This window comes from Drosophila yakuba, chromosome 3R (genome assembly GCF_016746365.2).
Source record: "Drosophila yakuba strain Tai18E2 chromosome 3R, Prin_Dyak_Tai18E2_2.1, whole genome shotgun sequence".
Lineage (NCBI taxonomy): Eukaryota > Metazoa > Arthropoda > Insecta > Diptera > Drosophilidae > Drosophila > Drosophila yakuba.
The window spans coordinates 11,171,196-11,189,456 of NC_052530.2; the positions used below are offsets into that span (position 1 = coordinate 11,171,196).

The following is an 18,261-nucleotide window of genomic DNA, read 5'->3' on the forward strand; positions in this document are numbered from 1 at the left end:
AGCAATCGAAGCCTATACAGATTAGGGGCCCCGTAAAGTTCGATCCACGCACGTTGGACGCGAATTTCGATCAAAGAACCCGCACATTGTTCTTCCAATTGGAGACCAAACGTGTGCAGCGATCTTATTGGAGTGCAATTGATAACAGCTGTGGGGATCGCTTCCTCTTGTTCTCCTCACTCTGTCTCTCTCACGTAGCAAGCAACCCCAATTGGGGGGCCTTTTGAAAGGGTAATTCGCCGATGGCACCCACTGTAACTGCGGGCACGTTCTTCCATTGAATTCATGGCGTTTTCATCAATTAAATTGCCTCTTTTTCTTTAAATGAGCTGCATTTGCTTTCCGCTGAGTAAAACAAACGATCATTGTTTATGCCATTTAAATGGGGTTTTCTTTATCAATCAATTGCGGTCTTGTTTCCCAGCAGGTTCAGGTTGCACTTTCCCAATGAACTTTTGTGGCTATTACACATACACCATCTAGCAAGAGGCCACAAGCGTGCACTTGGAAAAAAATATGATTTAAAATTCAGATTGTTATTTTTGATACGATACTTGTATTAGCTATTGTTGGGATTATTCTATAAAAACTTATTTATCTAGATTTTATTCCTATCTTCTTAAGATATAGTAAGTATGCCAGGACTATTCATAAGTGGTAGCCGAAATATGATTAACAAAATGTACCTATTTCTTTCAGTGCTGCCCATAGAGAAGAAGCTGTCGCATCTTTTTTTGATTTCTCAACATTTTCTTGTAGAAAGTGTCGTGGTGGGCAAAAGAAACAAAAACAACATCAACCACAACGAATATAACAACAATAGCTAAGGCAATATCATTGAAACCCCAACCGCCAAGTGACGTCAGTGGAGCAACAGCAACATGGCATAAAGAAAACAAATCAAAATCAAATACAGCGAAAATATGCGCTTAAAAAAACAAAGTATGAGAAATAACTACAAAAATGCTCTGCCAATGCCAGCAGAAGTGATCTTCTTCTTCATCTCATACTTGCCGTTGTTGCTGCTGTTGTTGCTGTTTCAGCATCCAGTTGTGGGTGGCAAATAAACAAGTTGCTCTCTCACTCGCTCACACGCGTGTGCCATACCCCACCGCCTCTCTTTCGCTCTCCGATGACCTGTCGCCGCTCTCTTTCGCTGGCCTTAGTTGCGTCCCTAGTTGGCAACTCGTTTACCTTTTTCGTATTTCGAATTTCGAATTTTGTTTTTGTCGCTTTTCGTCTTGCAGCTTTGCGCTAGCGAACATCTGTTGTTGTTACCTCTTTCTGCCGCAAATCTGTTGAAACAAAGTCATGTGGAATTTTGGTAATGCCAATCAGAGCCATATGCTGTGACAACCGTCGATTGCGGGCCCATGTGGCCATCTAATGTTGGCTAAAACGATGGAAAGCTATCGCATGGACGATTACAGATAGTTTGAGTGTGGTTTTCGCATTGGATTCAATTGATTCGAATGCCCGCATCATGTGATCGCTTCGCTTCCCACTCGAAAGTTTCCACGTTCAATCAAGTTTGAAGTTGGAGATTGGCCTGTCATCTGCATCTCAAGGGGATCCTTTCCCAGGGCTCAGAAACTCACTTTTCGATCAAAAGCGCTCATGTAATGTGGCATACACTATCGCATGAATGGGCTTGGTAAACTATATAGTTTTGTGATCTCATTGAGTTTGAGCTGAATTATTCATTACCTTTGTTCAATAACATTGATTTATATCTATAGTTATGTAGGTTGTGTCATTTCCTGTCACAAGCTTGCGTCTTATTTTTGGCTCTGTTCTAGAACTTGTTTGGGAATTTACTGGCCAATGTGGTTCTGGAACTTCCAGATGCTGATAATTTAGCACATGCATAAAATGCTGTGTTCCAAATAATAGCACATTATGCTATAGTTTATATAACCCCCTATAAACCAAGGAATAACACATAACCATTTTTTATTGACGTTCATTGAATTTTATTGAAATTTTGCGAGTTAATACAAAACCGAAAATAGAAATTAATGCAATTAACATTAAAAACGCCCGCTCACCGTTACAATGCCACTGAAAAACGTTTCTTTAATACTATGGTTAACTGATTTACAATTACTAGAAGAGTGTCTCGGTTCTTGTCTACAAAAATGTAAAATAATAGTCACATTTAAAATTGCATAAATTCTAGACAAGTGTAGATGTTATAGTATGTCGTACATATTGGTTTTTTTTTTTTACTTTTTTGTTTTGGAGAAATTCTCATGCATAAAATGTTTTTGTATTTCATAATCATTCTTCTTTTCATATTTTCTTTTATTTGTTGTTGTTGTAATAATTTGGAATTATGCATTATATGTTTTAAATTTTATTGCATTTTATGTAATTAAATATATATAACGTACATCACAGCAAAACTTTATAATTTTTTTGTTTGTGTTTTTCTTGGTTTTTTTTTGTTTATTTTGTTTTGTTACTATAAATATATTTTTATGATAAGCTTTTGATTTTTGTTAATAGTCTGGAAAATAAAAAACCCGAAGAGAGTTGGAAAAAAACTATTCGATGGAAACACGTAGTATTAGTGCGTTAGTTCAGGATAGACGGAGACTATAAAACGAACGGAATAGCGTGAAAGTATCGAAACTGGATAAAAATAATAAGATTGATTAATGTTTCTTTTCCGCTTAGCTTGGTTGATTGAATTTTTTTACATATACTCATACTCGTAAGTAATTATGTCAGTGCACGTATAAAAGGTATTCAATTCATGTATATAATATATTCTATATATAGTTATTTGCTTTTATCATAACGTTCTGTTATTGTGACAAAAAATAAACTTTATTTGGGTTTTCGTTTATCATTCAGTTGATGTTCCTACTAATAAAATTCTAGAAAAGCACAACACCTTTACAATGGTCTTTTGGAAATACCATTCATATATATTGAAAACAAGAAAGAACGCTAAAATCGGGTGATCCGATTACTTGATACCCGGTACTCATTATCATGCCGAAAAATAACTGCCTGCTTTTGGGCGCTTGATGGATCACTCTCAGAACTAACCAACTCTTACTTAAAACGGTCAAGACGATCTACTATTGCTGTTTTTTAGAGATGAAAGTATTACCAAAAAAGTACAAGATAATTATATTTTCCATTTTCTAAAACGGACAAACAACGGACATGGCGTTATTAGATCCTTTTCGAATACCGGGTATAATAAATACACACACGTTTTACACATATACTAGGTATCAAGATTTCAGTAATGCATAGCTTTATTAAGGATTTGAGAACAGGGGAGCTAGGACAGGTTGGCTTTGGGTAGGAATAGTGCTGCAAACTCTCGCTATAAGCAACGGATGAGCCAATAGATGCGGCTTATGGCCATCCCGATGGGGCTAAACTAATGTTATGTATATCCATTCTCACAAAAAATCAATGCTATCCATAGTATATATATGCTATAAAAAGTTGTTGAGTTAGTTTCAATGGTTTTTAATACGAATGGAGGGCAGGAATCATTTCAATTTACTTGTTCTTCTCATTTCTCGTTTGGTTTAGTTCCACGTTAATTGGTTAATTGTGTATACCGATCGATAGATAGATATAGATAATTATTGTATGGTACTCGTACTTGTACTTGTACATGTATATTGGTAAAAATGTTTTGCTTTTGCTGTCCTTCTCCGGCTTCAAAGGCTAGTGCACGTAGTTCGCTTAAATCGCTTAAATCGCGTATATCAGAGGGAAAATCTCTATGTGTGTATATATGATACTCGTAATGCTCGCATCTGATGCAATTTTAATAGACAAGTCACATTCAAGGAGGTTAAAGTGTGTGTGTGTGAGTGTGTGTTTGTTAATGCTTTAGAGTGTTTAGAGCTACAGACGTTACAGTTCAAAAGGCAAAAATACTACGGAAGTGGATGGACTGGTCGGTGGGCGGCTGAGGTCACCACCCACGCACGCTGGCCCTGGAAAAGTCTGGTTACGATATTACGATACGTGTTACGATTGTGTTCTCATAGCGATTGCAATATGTTTAATTACGCACACATCTACTACGAATACATTAATAAGCCCACCAATATACATATGTATGTTTGTTTCTATGCCTGTATGCTAAATTCTTAATTGGTTGCTTTCCCTCCTGTAAGTGTGTGTTTCTATGTGTGTGTGTGTTTGTGTATATGCATCTATATATAGTATATTTGTTGAAACGCTTTTCGTCCTCCGTTCATCTGGTTTAGTCGATTTTAAAGATTGCTTATATGTTTCAAGGTTAGTTGCTTCCGTTTATAGTTACTAATTTTCAAACAGTAGAAACGAACAAAATATATATACGATCTTCTTTTCCCCTCATAGGATATCATTATCATTGTTTTTGTTTGTTATCATTTTTTGTTTTTTGCTAGTGCAAGAAGAAGAACTTCTTCAGTGGGTTCAGTTCGTACAATTAGTATAAAATGCAATGCACTATATTTATGCTGGTTTTCTATGTAAGTCGTATAAGGGTAAATATAGTACGTTGTTATTAAAAACTAAAAGTAATGGTAGTAAATACAAAATACGTAGAGGAAGCAGTAAATACGCAAGCCTAACTCAAAAGCGTGAAAACACAAGTCCAAGTTACAAATATTTCGCTTTGCTTAAATGTGTATTCTATAATAATATAGAGTTATTCATGGCTATGCGTGTGGACAGCAACAATTCAAGATAAACCATTTTGATTTGACACCGATACCTCAAAAGTTCCCGAAAAGCCCCTGGGGGTTTATAATTCCTGAATGCCCCATAACCATCTGGGTTTTGAGTGACCGCTGCCAAGCATTTGAATACACTATGTTTGTTCGCATATAGTTATTTGAATGGATTATAGGATATATCCTCGAGTTTTGAAGGCAGAGAAATTCTTTATATGAATTTTGTGCAAATCTTGGCTTATATACAGACACTTGCTTTACGGCCATTATCGTTGTTTAACTATAGTTGAATTCTTGGTGGTACGCATATATGGGTTACTCCTAATTACGGTTACCATTACTCACATACAAACTAATGTCTAAGACAAGCTATTGAAGAGGCGGCGAGTTTCGCGTGGGCGTGGCCGAGGAGCGGAGCGGGTGGATCTATTACTCGTGGCCAGTTGGGCGGGGGCTTACAGCTGAGGAGGAAGCGTCGACGGTTTGGCAGTTGGATTCGTTGCGCGTTACATCAAGTGATGGCGGTGGTGGGAGGTGGCTCCCCCGCCGCTGACCAGTCCTCCACACCCGGCAAGCTCCGCCGCCTCGACCACTCATCGCCCGGAAAAGCCAAAGCTGGAGGTGTGTGGAATAGGGTTTCGGGTCTAGGCCGCTTGGCTCTGCTGGGGATTGGCGGTGGCCGCCGCTGCCGCTGACGTTCCCGCCACTCCGGCACTTCCGCCCGACGTGCTGCTCAAAGCAGCCGCAGCTCCGGCCGTTGCCTGCGCCTGTTGCTGCTGGTCGGCGCCGTCGAAGTAGTCGGAGGCATTGCCACGGCAGATTGGGCAGGTGCGATTCGACTGGTGGGCAAATGGATTATTTTATATTTGTTATTGAATTTTAGACATATTTTGAAGCACTCACCCGCAGCCATTTGTCCACGCACTTGGCGTGAAATTCGTGGGAGCAGGGCAGGACGCGCAGTAGCTGGCGTAGCTCGAAGTCGCACATGCACACCACACAGGACGATTGATCGCCTGGAGAAAAGATAGTTGAATCAGCAAGTAATTAATAGACGAGTAATTGAAACAAAACAAAAACTTGTATAACTATAACTGTATATTAATCAATCTGTACACATAAATTGAAGTTTGTTCAAAAATAAAAATATATAGCATACTTTTCTGGACAGTCTTCACATTAAATTACGTATACGCGTTGTTGCCATCGTCTGTTTATCAATTTCCACTTGAGAAGTCTTTTGAAACTATTTACTTTCCTACAATGTATCCCTCATTTGTCAAGCATTTTAAAAATCAAAAAAGTTGCTGTTCCACTGGTCGGATGAGTAATATTTACATAATCGTCTGAAATTTTACCTAACAGCTTTCTGATTTCTAATCTGCCAAGAGACCTATTCACTCACCGTTGTGCACCTCAGGATTGAACTTGTAGCTGGGCAACTGATCGATCTCATTGCGGGTGAGTCCCCTGGGCTTGGCCTCGCCCAATCGCTCGGCCAGGCTGAGCAGCGCCTCGTAGTTCTCCGTCTCATTGGTGTCGCCAGAGCTCAGATCATGTTGGTTGTAAGGCGACAGCGGGAACATGGCCCTATACATAAGGATAAACATTGGGTTATATTATGGACAAGAAGAAACGTGACCAGCAAAACATACAGGAAATTGAGCAAGAAGCCGGGGTTGATGATGCCCGAGGTGGCCTGGATCTGCACAGGAGCTTGGTGGGCGGCGAGCGACTGAGGCGGCAAGACGTGACGATGTCCATGGTTTGCCGCCCAGAAACGCGGTATGCGGCGGTGGGGCGGGAATGTGCGGCGGTCCGACGAGATGATGATCTGCTGCGGCCCGGCGGACATCTGGGCGCTGGCTTGGGCAGCGACGGCCGCTGCAGCTGCCGCCGTGGAATGTAGATGATGGGTGGCGGCCGCTGCCGCCGCACCGCTCAACGGAGTGATGTGGATGCCCGGCGGCAGCTGGTGAGCATGCGGATGAGCATGTGGATGGGCGTGGGGATGGCCATGGGCTCCCGGAGCTTCAATGGGTCCCAGATTGGCCGTTGCAATGGCCACCACATCCCGCTGCTGCTGCTGGGCGCTCAACGTGGCCTGGGCAATCATTTGCTGGGCTGTGGCAGTGAAGGAGACATTAGATAAGCATTGGATTCTTGAACTCAGTACTCACCCTGAATAAGTGGTTGATGTTGCTGTTGGAGTGGAGGAGCGGCCAGTCCGGGTGGTGGGGCGGCGGGGAAGGGCTGCGTGTAAACACCGTGCAGGTGGCAGGGTGCCAGTCTAGCCTGCGCCGGTATCGGGTACGTGCAGAAGGAGGCCCAGAAGGGCTCCGAGGGACGCAACTGCAGGCTCACGGGCACCTGGTTCAGATTGAGGTCCACCATCAGGGAGGCGGGCTGTGGCGGTGCTGGTGGATAGCCCACCGTTTGCTGGTGACTCGGTGGCTGCGGCGGCGCCTGCACCTGCTGCAGAATGGGACCCACCGAGCTGCTGGAGGTGGCTCCACCAGAGCTACCACCACTGCCGCCCAAATCCCACGGAGAACGCTGGACGTGCGGCGGTGGCACCTGCTGCTGAGGAACGTAGTGGGGCTGTGGCTGATGGTGGTGCATCGGATGGTAGTTGGATGGCGGCTGCTGTTGCTGCTGCTGAGGATGATGAACCTGCTGGCCGTACTGCTGTTGCTGCTGCTGCGTGGAAGTGGCCACGTCGCGCAATCGCGGGCGTCGCAGCGGCGGACTTCCCTGCTGCATCTGCAGAGGATTACCAGTTAAGTTAAAAAGCTATTGAGGAAAAGCTATGTGTGTATGGAAACTAACGTGTGCCATCAGACAACGGTGTTGGGGCTGCGGTCCGTTCTGGGGTCTTCCGGAGATGCGGCGACGCTTCCGCGACGGACTGTCCGAGTTGAGGCCTCCCGGTCCGTTGTTCAGCGACAGCGAAGAGCCCGACAGGCCCGAACCAGAGGGCAGTTCACCCATAAGTCCTGGTCCGCCGGTCGAGGTGGACGCACCGTTGTTGTTGCCATAGGCCATGTGCTGGTAGTGGGATCCATTGCGTCCGTAGCCACCGCCCCCGCTACCTCCTCCGTTGCGCATAAAGTTATACGACGAGCCCTCAGCGCGATCCCGATGGTCAGATCCTCCGTTCTGGTCAGAGTTCCCAAAGTGCTACGGGTAAAGAGAAACGGATTCACAACTTTAAAATATCTCCTCTAACTAAACTGTGAATATTTATATTGAAGCCCGTATTAGTTAATTCGCTTACGTTATTCAAGTTCCTGTCGTTGTAGTTGCGCTGGTGGTGTCCGGAATTGATGAGGCCGTTCATGGATGAGGATGGGTTGTTTAAGTGATCGGACATATAGCGACGTCCATTGTGGCCATGTCCGTTGTTATTACCATTCCCGTTGCCGGAGTAGTCCCGTGAAAGAGCCGGACACACGCCACGTCGGTAGTTCATATAGTCGGGTGGTCCATTCGCATTTCCATTGCCGATTCCATTCCCGATACCCCGGTTGTTGTTGTTGTTATTACCGTTGTTGTTGTTGTTGTTGTTGTTGTAGCCACGTTGGTGATTATGGCCAAGATTGGGCGAGTTCCCGGGCCCTTGACCCTGGCTGTGGCTATTGATGGGTGCGGATGCGTTAATAATTTGATGTTGTTGTTGTTGGGGCGGCATCGAAGACGCAGACGAAGACGACAACGATGACGAAGACCCATGAGGAATTATATCGGTACAAGAATTTACATTCACAACATCAGTAGGATTACTATTTGTTGTTGGATTGGTTGAATTGAAAGTTGTTGCGTTGATTGAATTTGAATTCGTTCGTGTTAGCGGGAGGGATTGGCGATTAGTCTGTTGCTGTGGGCTATGCAATGGATGGTACTGGTGTGGCGGATGGTACTGGTATCGGTATTGGTATTGGTATTGGTACTGGTACTGGAACTGGTACTGACTATGATGTGGATTGGGATGATGGTTCTGACTACGTGGCGGTGGGTTATGCTGATTCTGGTCACTAGTACTGGAGTTGGAATTGGAATTAAAACTTGAGTTGGAATTGGAACTGGAATTGGAATGGGATCTATGGCCGAAGGACACTACTCGCTGGGCTGGGGGCGTGGCAGGACCAAGCGTTAGGCACAAACGGGCGGGATTCAGTCTGACCAGGGAAACGGACATGGATCCATAGGTGTGGGATCCCCTACTTCCCGTACACATATCGTAGAAATTGGAATGGGAATTCTGATTCTGGTTAGGATGGACTTGGGGGTTACTACGCTGACTACTGGGATTGTTGCTAGCATTGCTGTTTGTATGACCATTGCTGTGTGGGGAGTTTTGGGAATAGGAATGCGGCGGGTATGGGCGGTAATTGTTTAACTGCTGTGGTGAACTCGAATGCGGGTGGTGGGGTGAGTGCATTTGGGGGTGGTGGGCGTGTTGGGGGTGATGGTGACCTTGGTGGGGGGAATGATTAGTGTGACTGTGGCTCTGAGTGTGACCATTGTTGTTGCTGTTGTTGTGATGATGATGCGCTTTGCTATTGTTATAAATACAAGTTCCGCTAGAATTACTTGTTTGTACATCGCTGGATTTTCGATTTTGAGGATTGCAGTTGCAGTTTTGTTTTAGATAATATGTAATACATATATACGTATATATAGAGAGTATAATATTCGGTTGTACGAGATACAGTTGAAAATTGTTCAATCAAATCAATGCAGTAGCAGTGTGTGGTAGTATTAAACACAACCCATATATAGTTATTTGTATGCATATTACATGTACAGGTAGTAGGTAGTAGTAGTAGTGGTGTATATATGCAGAGTGGTAGCCACACACATACGTTATTTATATAGTTTTTTATTTTGCAGTAGTTTTCGGTTTTTTTTTTGGTTTTATATGAAGAAGAAAGAAAAACGAAAAAGATAAAAATAATATATATGTAAATGGCAAAATGCAATAATTAGATATTAGTTTAATATAGATATATATATATATAATATCGATATGTACACACATTTAGTATAAAACAAATACGTACGTACTAATTAGTTTCACATCGTTTGCAGAATTTTCTATTTCCTTTTTTTTAGTTCTGCTCTTTTGTTTTGAATGCATTTTAGGTGGAAATTTGGTTAGATTTCTATTTTATTTATTTATTTGTTGCTCGCTTTGTTTTTATGCACACTACGCTTACCAAAAATCGAAATGGAAACGGAAATCAAAACAACGAAACGCCAATCGCACACTGTTCTTCACACTATTCAAATTTAACGTAACGGCAAAAAGGCAACTGTAACGTAATAGGCCGTTCTCACTAGCTAAACACGAGAGAAATACATTGGATACGTATATATATATTTGAGAGAGATAGAGAGAGAAAGTGCTGGTCATGCTCCAAAACTATATGAAAGAGAACGTAAACCGAAAACGTAAATAAACTGGTACAAAAACAACTCGTACGTAAGCTTGAGCTTTTCTTCAGCCTGTGAAAAAGCTATTACGAATTACTGTTATGTTTGTTATTTTTTGCGGGGTGGGAACGGATACGGAAATGGAACAGAACGAGATCCAAGAGATTGTGATCGAGCTGGGCACACACCATAAAGTAGTTCTTATGCCTATGTATAGTTACTTATGTACACGCACAGCAAGATAGTGGGGGAAAAGGGGCGTGTCTAAGCGCCGAACGTTTTAAGTTAATCGTAACGTATGTAAGCCGGTGTCAGCGTAACGTAGTAACTCTTACGGTCTAGATGCAAAAGCTGCGATTGCAACTGGCTAAAGAACAACTAATGTACGTACAGCTGTGTTTTGGATAAAAGCAGTGAGCAACTCGTTGAAAAATAAAAATAAATCGTTTATAACTTTAAAATCAATTTAAAAACATAAAATTTACAAGTGACATTTGAACTGTATGCCACAAACAAAACTTTATATATTTGTTAGAAGTGCTTTATTTTGCCACTACTATTATTTAAACACAGCTGTATTGCAGGTAGACGACAAATCAAAGAAGAGTACTTGATAAACAGAGTGTGACAATGACCATACAATGCTGTACTTGTTATTGTTATTATTATTATTGTGGCTCGCTTAAAGTTACACACACACACAAACAGTCAGTAATAGAATAGAGCAGAAAGAGAGAGATATAAAGAGAGAGCAAGGAGTAAATCAAAAGGAGAAGGATATGCTCGATCTTTTTAAAAAGAGTTGATTTAACAGTTGTTTTTCGGTAATTTGTCGGTTTTCATTGTTAAATTGAGTTAACATTTGGTTTTTTCTTTGGATTTTCTATGAGGTTGGTTTGTCAAACATTCTAAGCCGCAGTGTGCAAAATGCAAATAAATAAGTAAAACATTAAGCTGAGTTTGTTGATCATTTGCAAAACTCGACTCGGTTCGCCTCGACCTACGCAAAGTTAAGCAAAATACATCAATCAATAGTCGTCAATATACTTAGCTATCAATCAAGAAACTCAACTAAAATGCATCATTCATAAAATGTCGAAATCGAAAAAAATTACAACTAGTTACGGTACGGTTTGGATAAAGAGGAAATTTTGTAACTAAATTCATACTTGGCTTGCACTTTTCACGGTTGCATTTCACATATTTATCATCGCATTTATGTTTGTTCTTGGTTTTTTTGTTGTTTTTTGTTTTAATAATAATTTAACGAATAGCATAAAACGTGAAGCGACACTATTGCGCAGAACGAAAGTAAGGTAATCAAAATCAAATAAAACCGTATATCAAATCAAAATGTTGTGGTTGGGGTTAGGTCTTGAAATTGGGAGCAGGTAAAAAACTCTATCTGATGATTTATAAGTGTAGAAATTACATCAATATTGAATACATATTTGGCTAACTTGAAAGCACCTGTTCATCTTAAGGGATCTTAGGAATGATGTCTGATTGACATGATACAGTGAAAGTCTGTAAATCTTTTGATACTCTCCTTTTTTGAAACAATCTTGACCTTCATCTTTTTATTGATATTTTAAAATTCGCTTCATATAAAAAACGTTTTAAGGTCAACTTTTGATAGCCATGCAAAATAAATTTCTAATATAAACAACTTTAGGAGCTTAGACTGAATGTAACTCTAATTTCCACTTGAATATACATAGATACCCCTGTTTCGAGGCTGCATGAAAAGCACTTACCCACCCAACTATTTAATTGTTAATTCCTTACAAACGTCGTCTGCCGATGGCTCCACCGTGATGTTTCCTTGACCAATCAATTAGAACTCACTTAAGTCTACTGCTGATGCCTGCTCTAAAGAGTTAAAAGCCCATAAACTAAGGTAATGGTAGTAATTGCCAGCTAAACTACGCACACAGTAAGGAGTCAGGGGGAAAGAGATGGAGGATGGCGTTTAAGGTAGGTCCTTGGGGATGTACTCAATGGGCCAGAGAGTGACGGAGAGAGGGGGAGAGAGAGAGATAGCATGCTGGTAAGTACTTAGTCCGTTAGACGCGCTTTACTCAAAATGAAGAAGAAGCGTTGGGGACAAAGAAACGACTACGAAACGAAAGAGAAATTTCTACGTAATAAGTTTGGTTCGCCATTTTCAAGTGCTTTTCATGCATTTTCTTAGGAAACTGAACTGTTTGATTGGTCTTAAGTCTATGAAACATTGAACGTTCTTCAAGTTATTACAAGTTATTATGGAAATTAAGAGTTTCTGATTCGATTAATACGCATACGGTATCTTCTACGCAACTTCACACTGCTCAAATTTCGGGTATGGTAATAAAAGCGGTTAAAAAATGTACATACGATACGGTATAGGTATACCATTAAGTAAATTCAAATCAAAACTCAGTTCTTGCTGGATAGTATAATGTGGGTTTGGATATGTGTAGTTTTTCATGTCAATGCTGGGATAGTTACAACGTTAATTAGTATATATATGGTATGGTATGGTAACTGAGTGGGTTAGGAGGTGGTTTGGGGTGCCAATTTCGACGAGGAACAAAACACAAAATGTACAGTACGCAAGAGAACGCAATAGAGTTACAAATGATCGAGAAGTATAACGTATAACACTAATTCCATTATGTGTCGCCATCAAGTTGGCGAAGCAAGCTTTTTTTTTGTTGTTTAGTGCTTCGAAAATTCAACGGTTAGGACCAATTCAAAATGTTTTTGGTTGCACTACTGAACGCGACATTAATTACAAAATTCTCCCTTTAGCCTAAAAGCGATTTTCGGTTCTTGTTTTTTAATTTTTTATCAGTTCAGGTGTAATAGAGATAGAGATAGAAAGTAGATAAACTGTTCTAGTCGTGGGGGAAAGTTACAAGGATATGTCTTGTTATTTATGGATGGATTTTCATTTGGGGATTTCGGGAGCGGTTCGGATTGGACGGGGGGTACGTTTCAAATTCGCTTTTCATTTCAATGTCACTTAAGGCTAACATAAAGCTCGATTCCAGAGGAGGATCTCGAGTGAGTAGGTGGAAATGGTTCGGAAACACAAGCGGCTCTCGGCTCTTACCAATTTGGGTTTGCATCTTTGTTATTGACATTGTTGCTGTTGTTGATGTTGATGTTGCCACCGTTGTTGTTGTTATTATTGTTGTTGTTGATGTTGCCACCGTTGTTGTTGTTATTGTTGCTGTTGTTGCCGTTGCCACCGTTCAAATTGACGTTGCACCATGGACTGTTGCCCAACCACAGGTTGTTGGTGTTGTTGTTGTTGTTGCCGGAACGCTGCTGTCCCTGTTGCTGCTGCTGTTGTTGTTGCTGCTGGGCGTGCGGGTGCGTATGTGGGTGTGGCGAGTAGAGCATGCGACCGCCCAAACCGCCCCCACCGCCGCGTTGCGAGCGGACCGATGAGGAATTGCGGGAAAAGGGCCGACGGCTGCTGCCCCCATGATTGTTGCCGTTGTTGTTGTTGCCGCCAGTGGCATTCGAGTTCAGCATAATGCTGCAGATGCTGCTGCCGCACTGTTGTTGTTGTTGCTGCTGCTGTTCTTATTCGACTTTCGACTGGACGAGAGCTTTCTCAGGGCTTTTCTCGTAATCACACAGCTGCGGGGCGGGAGTAAAAACGAGAAGGAAACGAGACGATTTGCTTATAAAGTGGCCGCTTGAACACTTAACTAGGCAGCCCCGTTCCGTTTGCAATCTGAATACGATTGGGACCATCCAAAACTGATCAAAATTTAAACTTTTTTTCACAAATACACGTGACTCAAGACTAGACCATTTGTTCTACAAGAACTAATTATTTTTTAGACCGAATCACTCAACAACATTTACTTTACTTCCGCGAATTCTTGAGCATATGAAATGTCATAGCAGAACTCTAGGGCAACATGGCTATTACTATTAGTTGATATTGGCAAGTCATCCGAAAAGACAATGATTTTGCATTTTATTCAAAAAGTAGAATTCGTTCAAGTTCGTGATGCCACCAACTCAGATTATAATCGAAAACGGAATAAGGTCTTCTACGCTCTAGATGTTTGTGGATTTTAATTTGTGGTGGTATTTGATATTACATTTTGTGTTTTTTATTATTATTTGTTTAGAAAGAAGTATTCTAAGCCGGACCCGCGCTCCAGAACAGAAAGCAAACAACCAACAAGCCAACATGCTCAATAACAAAACATTTATGGTTTCTCTAGTAGGCAAAATACTTACTTAGGCAAGGATAATAAAATATTTATATATGTGTATATATTGATATGTATATATACGTGTGGGTGTGTTTTTATGTGTGGATATATGTAAATATTTATTGTAATCGTAATAAATAAAACAGCAACAATTTTTCAGTTTGTTTAAACAGTGTAGCTTTAATAGGTTGTCAATTATATGGAACTGAGATGAGATACGTGCGTGGTTAGTTTTTCAACTATAGGTATAAGTACGATATAAATGTATATAAAGTCATGTATTTGGGGGTATGTGAAAAAGCTGCCGATACAGATACGGATACGATATATATAGATATAGATATGTATATAAAGTTAACAGTTACGGGTACATAGGCAGTACATATGTATGTGTATATGTGAGCTAACTCCGCCGACTCCGTTCGCCCATGATAATAAGTGGTAACGACAAATTTTACACTTCCAGCGTTTCCATTTTCAGTTGTTAAACACGATAACCCATCGTTAAGCCGCCCCTCGCATATATACATACATATTTATCTCTAGATGTGTGTGTTTTACATGAATGTGTCAACTGAACAAAAACAATATTAGTGGTCTCTGTTTTTGGGTTTCGGTTTAGGTTTAGGTTTCGGTTTCGGTTTCTGTTTTGCTTTCGGCTTCGGATTGGATGGATATGTATGGATCGAGGTTGAGGGGCGGATGACTGATTACAAACTTATCACTTATCGCCCGGCGGGCAGTTAGTACAATCGAAAGATTCCAGATCAAGAGAGCGACAGATAAAGAGGGTTACACTTAACGTACATGGGCCGTGTGTTGTGGTTGTGTGTGTGTGCTCTATAAGTAGGTAATATAAATACTAGGCGTAAAATAGAAAACGAACATGTGCAAAGTAAAACAAACAGTGTGACAAAGTCGTGTTATCGTATATAGTATATAGCATATATGGATGGGTTAGATCGATCGTATTTGGAACCATTAGGAGAACAAAGGACAATTACAAATAATTACAACATGTCTAATCGTACTTTGTACTTCTTTTCAGTTTTCAGTCTTTGATAGTATGTTTAACAGGTTTACAAAAAAAAAAAAAAGTAAAGCTTACAAACTAAAGCCGTTTGGTTTGCCAGTGGCGGTAGACCGTTGATAGGTTGGTTGGTTGATTGGCACAGGATGGCTGATAGGTTGGTTGGTATTGTAGGCAGTTCGAGGATTAAACGTTTAAGACTTGCGCTGAGATTCAGGTGTGCAGTTTGCATTTTGCACATTGCAGTTTGCAGATTACATTTGCATTTGCGCTTGCGGTAGGTGGTCAGTGAGTTTGAGATACAGATATACGGCCAGATACAAAAGTGTCAACGGCACGGCACGGCAACGCAAGGGGCAGATGGCAGTCTTATGTGGTACACACGGGCATGTATTTAGTATACACTTTCGGTTTAGTTGCTTTCGGTATCAGTATCGCTATTTATTGGTTTTTACATGTGGCTATATACGAGAGTCAATAGGGGAAACACTTGATGATCGGTATTCGTTTGAGAGACGTGTGTGTTAAAGAAGCGGGGCACGTCTGGCCGCGGCCGTTAACAATGCAAATTTACCACCAAAACCAGCAATAAAATATTGTATGTATGCTAAAACAAAGAAAATAAAAGTAAAAGAAAACATTGCTATTACATTCAGTTGAGAAACTAATTACTTGGGTTTGTTTAGTTTGGTTAGCAATAAATGTATGTATATGTGGGATAATATTAAAATATAGATCTATATATATATAAAGCCCTGTTTTAATTGCGGCCAATGAGTATTAATGCCAATGTAATGCAAATTAGACGTAAAAAATAGGCAGGCAGTACAATATACAAATGCTTGTTTATCATAACGATAATGGTTGTAATTGTGGTTCAATATACAGTTGCAGTTAAAATAATAGTGCTGTAAACTTTTTTTGGTTTGTAGTCTCTAAGAAATGGTTACTTGTATATGTTGAAGTGAAGTAAAGTTTATTCTAAGAATAAGGTTAGTGTTGCTTAATACAGACATTTTAGTACCAATATTGTTTATATTTTCGAATGAAAACGAAATATATAGCAAAATAATTGAATTCTATAATATATGTATAACGCCCAAAAATGTCATGACTCTGCCTTGAAATCACATTTAACTGTCTTCTGTCTTTCATAGCATACAATTCGACGCTTTTAAGGTGGTTTCAAAACTCTACAAATTTCGAAAGCACCCCCTTTGTATAACGACTGTGTCACGGCATAAAAACCCTCTTTGATCAGGGTATTTGTGGTAAATGTTATTATACAGATAAGATAAGTGCATTTCTAAACATAGATTATAAGACTTAATGGAGCGATAACATAGCGATAAAAAGAGCGACCTCTTTGGGGCTCCCCTTCAACATGGTAAATAGACTACATTTCCGTAATTTAACTATTATTTTGACCACAACTGTGTGTGTGTGTGTGCATGGCCCAGGGCGGCGCTCCAACTCCCGAACTCCGATTGAAAAGCTATATAGCAACGGCTACTTCTATGCATACTTGGGCAGGGTCGGTATTCGAGTTGGGGTCACACTACGCCCTCTCAAAATTAAAACAATAAATTATAAAAAATATACGCATATACACACAAGCAAGCAGACATCAAAATATTCGCTTTTCCCATGGAGTCCGGACCCCAACACACATACACACACACACGGATGCACAAAGAAACGAGAGCGGCACTGAGAGGCAAAGAGAGCACGTGAGAGGACCCACCTAGCTGTGCATATGTGTGTGTGGGTGCTCCTCTTGTTGTTGCTATTGCGTAGTCATGGCAGTCAACTTCATCGAATGCTCTTTTTTTTCGTTTTTCTTAGTTTCGTTTTCTTTACACACATTGATTATATGAATATATGGATATGTATACCACCGAAACGCTTGTTGGCTAGCTGGTTTTTGGCAATTACGCTGCGCTGTAGCGTTTCAAAACACAATGATGGGGCTAAAAATGGTGCCTTTGTGGTATAGACACGGGTTAATTTGCATTGGCTGTTGCCCCAGCATATCTGCACTTTGCACTCACACACACTCACACACCGAGATATGGTTTTATAAGCATAGCATTCGGGGAGGGGTATTGATATAGGTATTGAGTTATAAGCGGAGTATTCCGAATAATTAGAATGATAATACTACACACCAGACGCGGAGCTGTCGACTCGACGGCAGACAAAGACGCAGTGTGGTAAAATGTGCCCAGACCAGACGGGGCGCTCCTCTCCCTCTTACGCTCTCGGTCACTCTCTTTTCCGCTGCGAGTGTAGATATATGGATGGAAAATCGAAACTCTGTGGCTGTGGCCAGCCCCCCCGCCCCATCTAGCTATCTCCCTTGCTCGCACGGACAAAATCAACACAAGTTCACACACATACAGGCACACGGATGTGAACTCACAATGACAACCACTTCGTCACCAGCAGATAAAAAAAGTGCTGGCCTTAAAACAATTGCGTTTTATGTAATTCCACTACATACGTACGTTACGAAAACAAGCACTATTCATATTACACGGTATACAGGACTACTTGGTATCAAGTCCAGATTGCTGGGCAGAAAAATTATCTTTAATTTTAACGCTTTATGGGAGTTTACCTTGGGTTCGACCTGACAAAGAGTGTGGCCGCGGCGAGACTGTGGAAAATTACCATGTGGTGTCTGTTATATTAATCCCAAATATACCAGATATAATCCGAAAACATTTGTTTGCTATAATTTGAAATTTAAACTTATTTTGCCCTAATTTAGCTGGCAATGATTTTAAATATTAGCAAAACAGTTATTTAATAACAAAAATGAACCACTTTATTTTGTCAGTAATAACAGTAGGAAATTTATTTATGGCTT

The 18,261-nt window shown here is 40.8% G+C and overlaps 1 protein-coding gene across 5 annotated transcripts; it reads right to left on the reverse strand.

Annotated features, from left to right (window-relative positions):
* Positions 1-3,239: 3,239 nt before the first annotated feature.
* On the reverse strand, positions 3,240-18,097 carry LOC6536374 (transcription factor mef2A). 5 transcript variants are annotated; one of them, XM_015192225.3, is made up of 10 exons: positions 18,010-18,097; positions 15,468-15,996; positions 13,234-13,769; positions 7,978-9,307; positions 7,530-7,880; positions 6,881-7,463; positions 6,356-6,824; positions 6,106-6,290; positions 5,604-5,716; positions 3,240-5,539 (listed from the first exon to the last, which is right to left on the reverse strand). In XM_015192225.3, exons 3-10 carry the CDS (start codon positions 13,659-13,661, stop codon positions 5,345-5,347), a joined length of 3,654 nt encoding a protein of 1,217 aa, XP_015047711.1. In that variant the 5' UTR covers positions 13,662-13,769; positions 15,468-15,996; positions 18,010-18,097; the 3' UTR covers positions 3,240-5,344. The 5 variants fall into 5 exon arrangements, with proteins under 5 accessions (XP_015047711.1, XP_015047713.1, XP_015047712.1 ...); XM_015192227.3 differs by having other exon boundaries at positions 7,978-8,335; positions 18,010-18,096; XM_015192226.3 differs by lacking the exon at positions 18,010-18,097 and adding an exon at positions 17,897-18,006.
* Between the last annotated feature and the right edge of the window lie 164 nt (positions 18,098-18,261).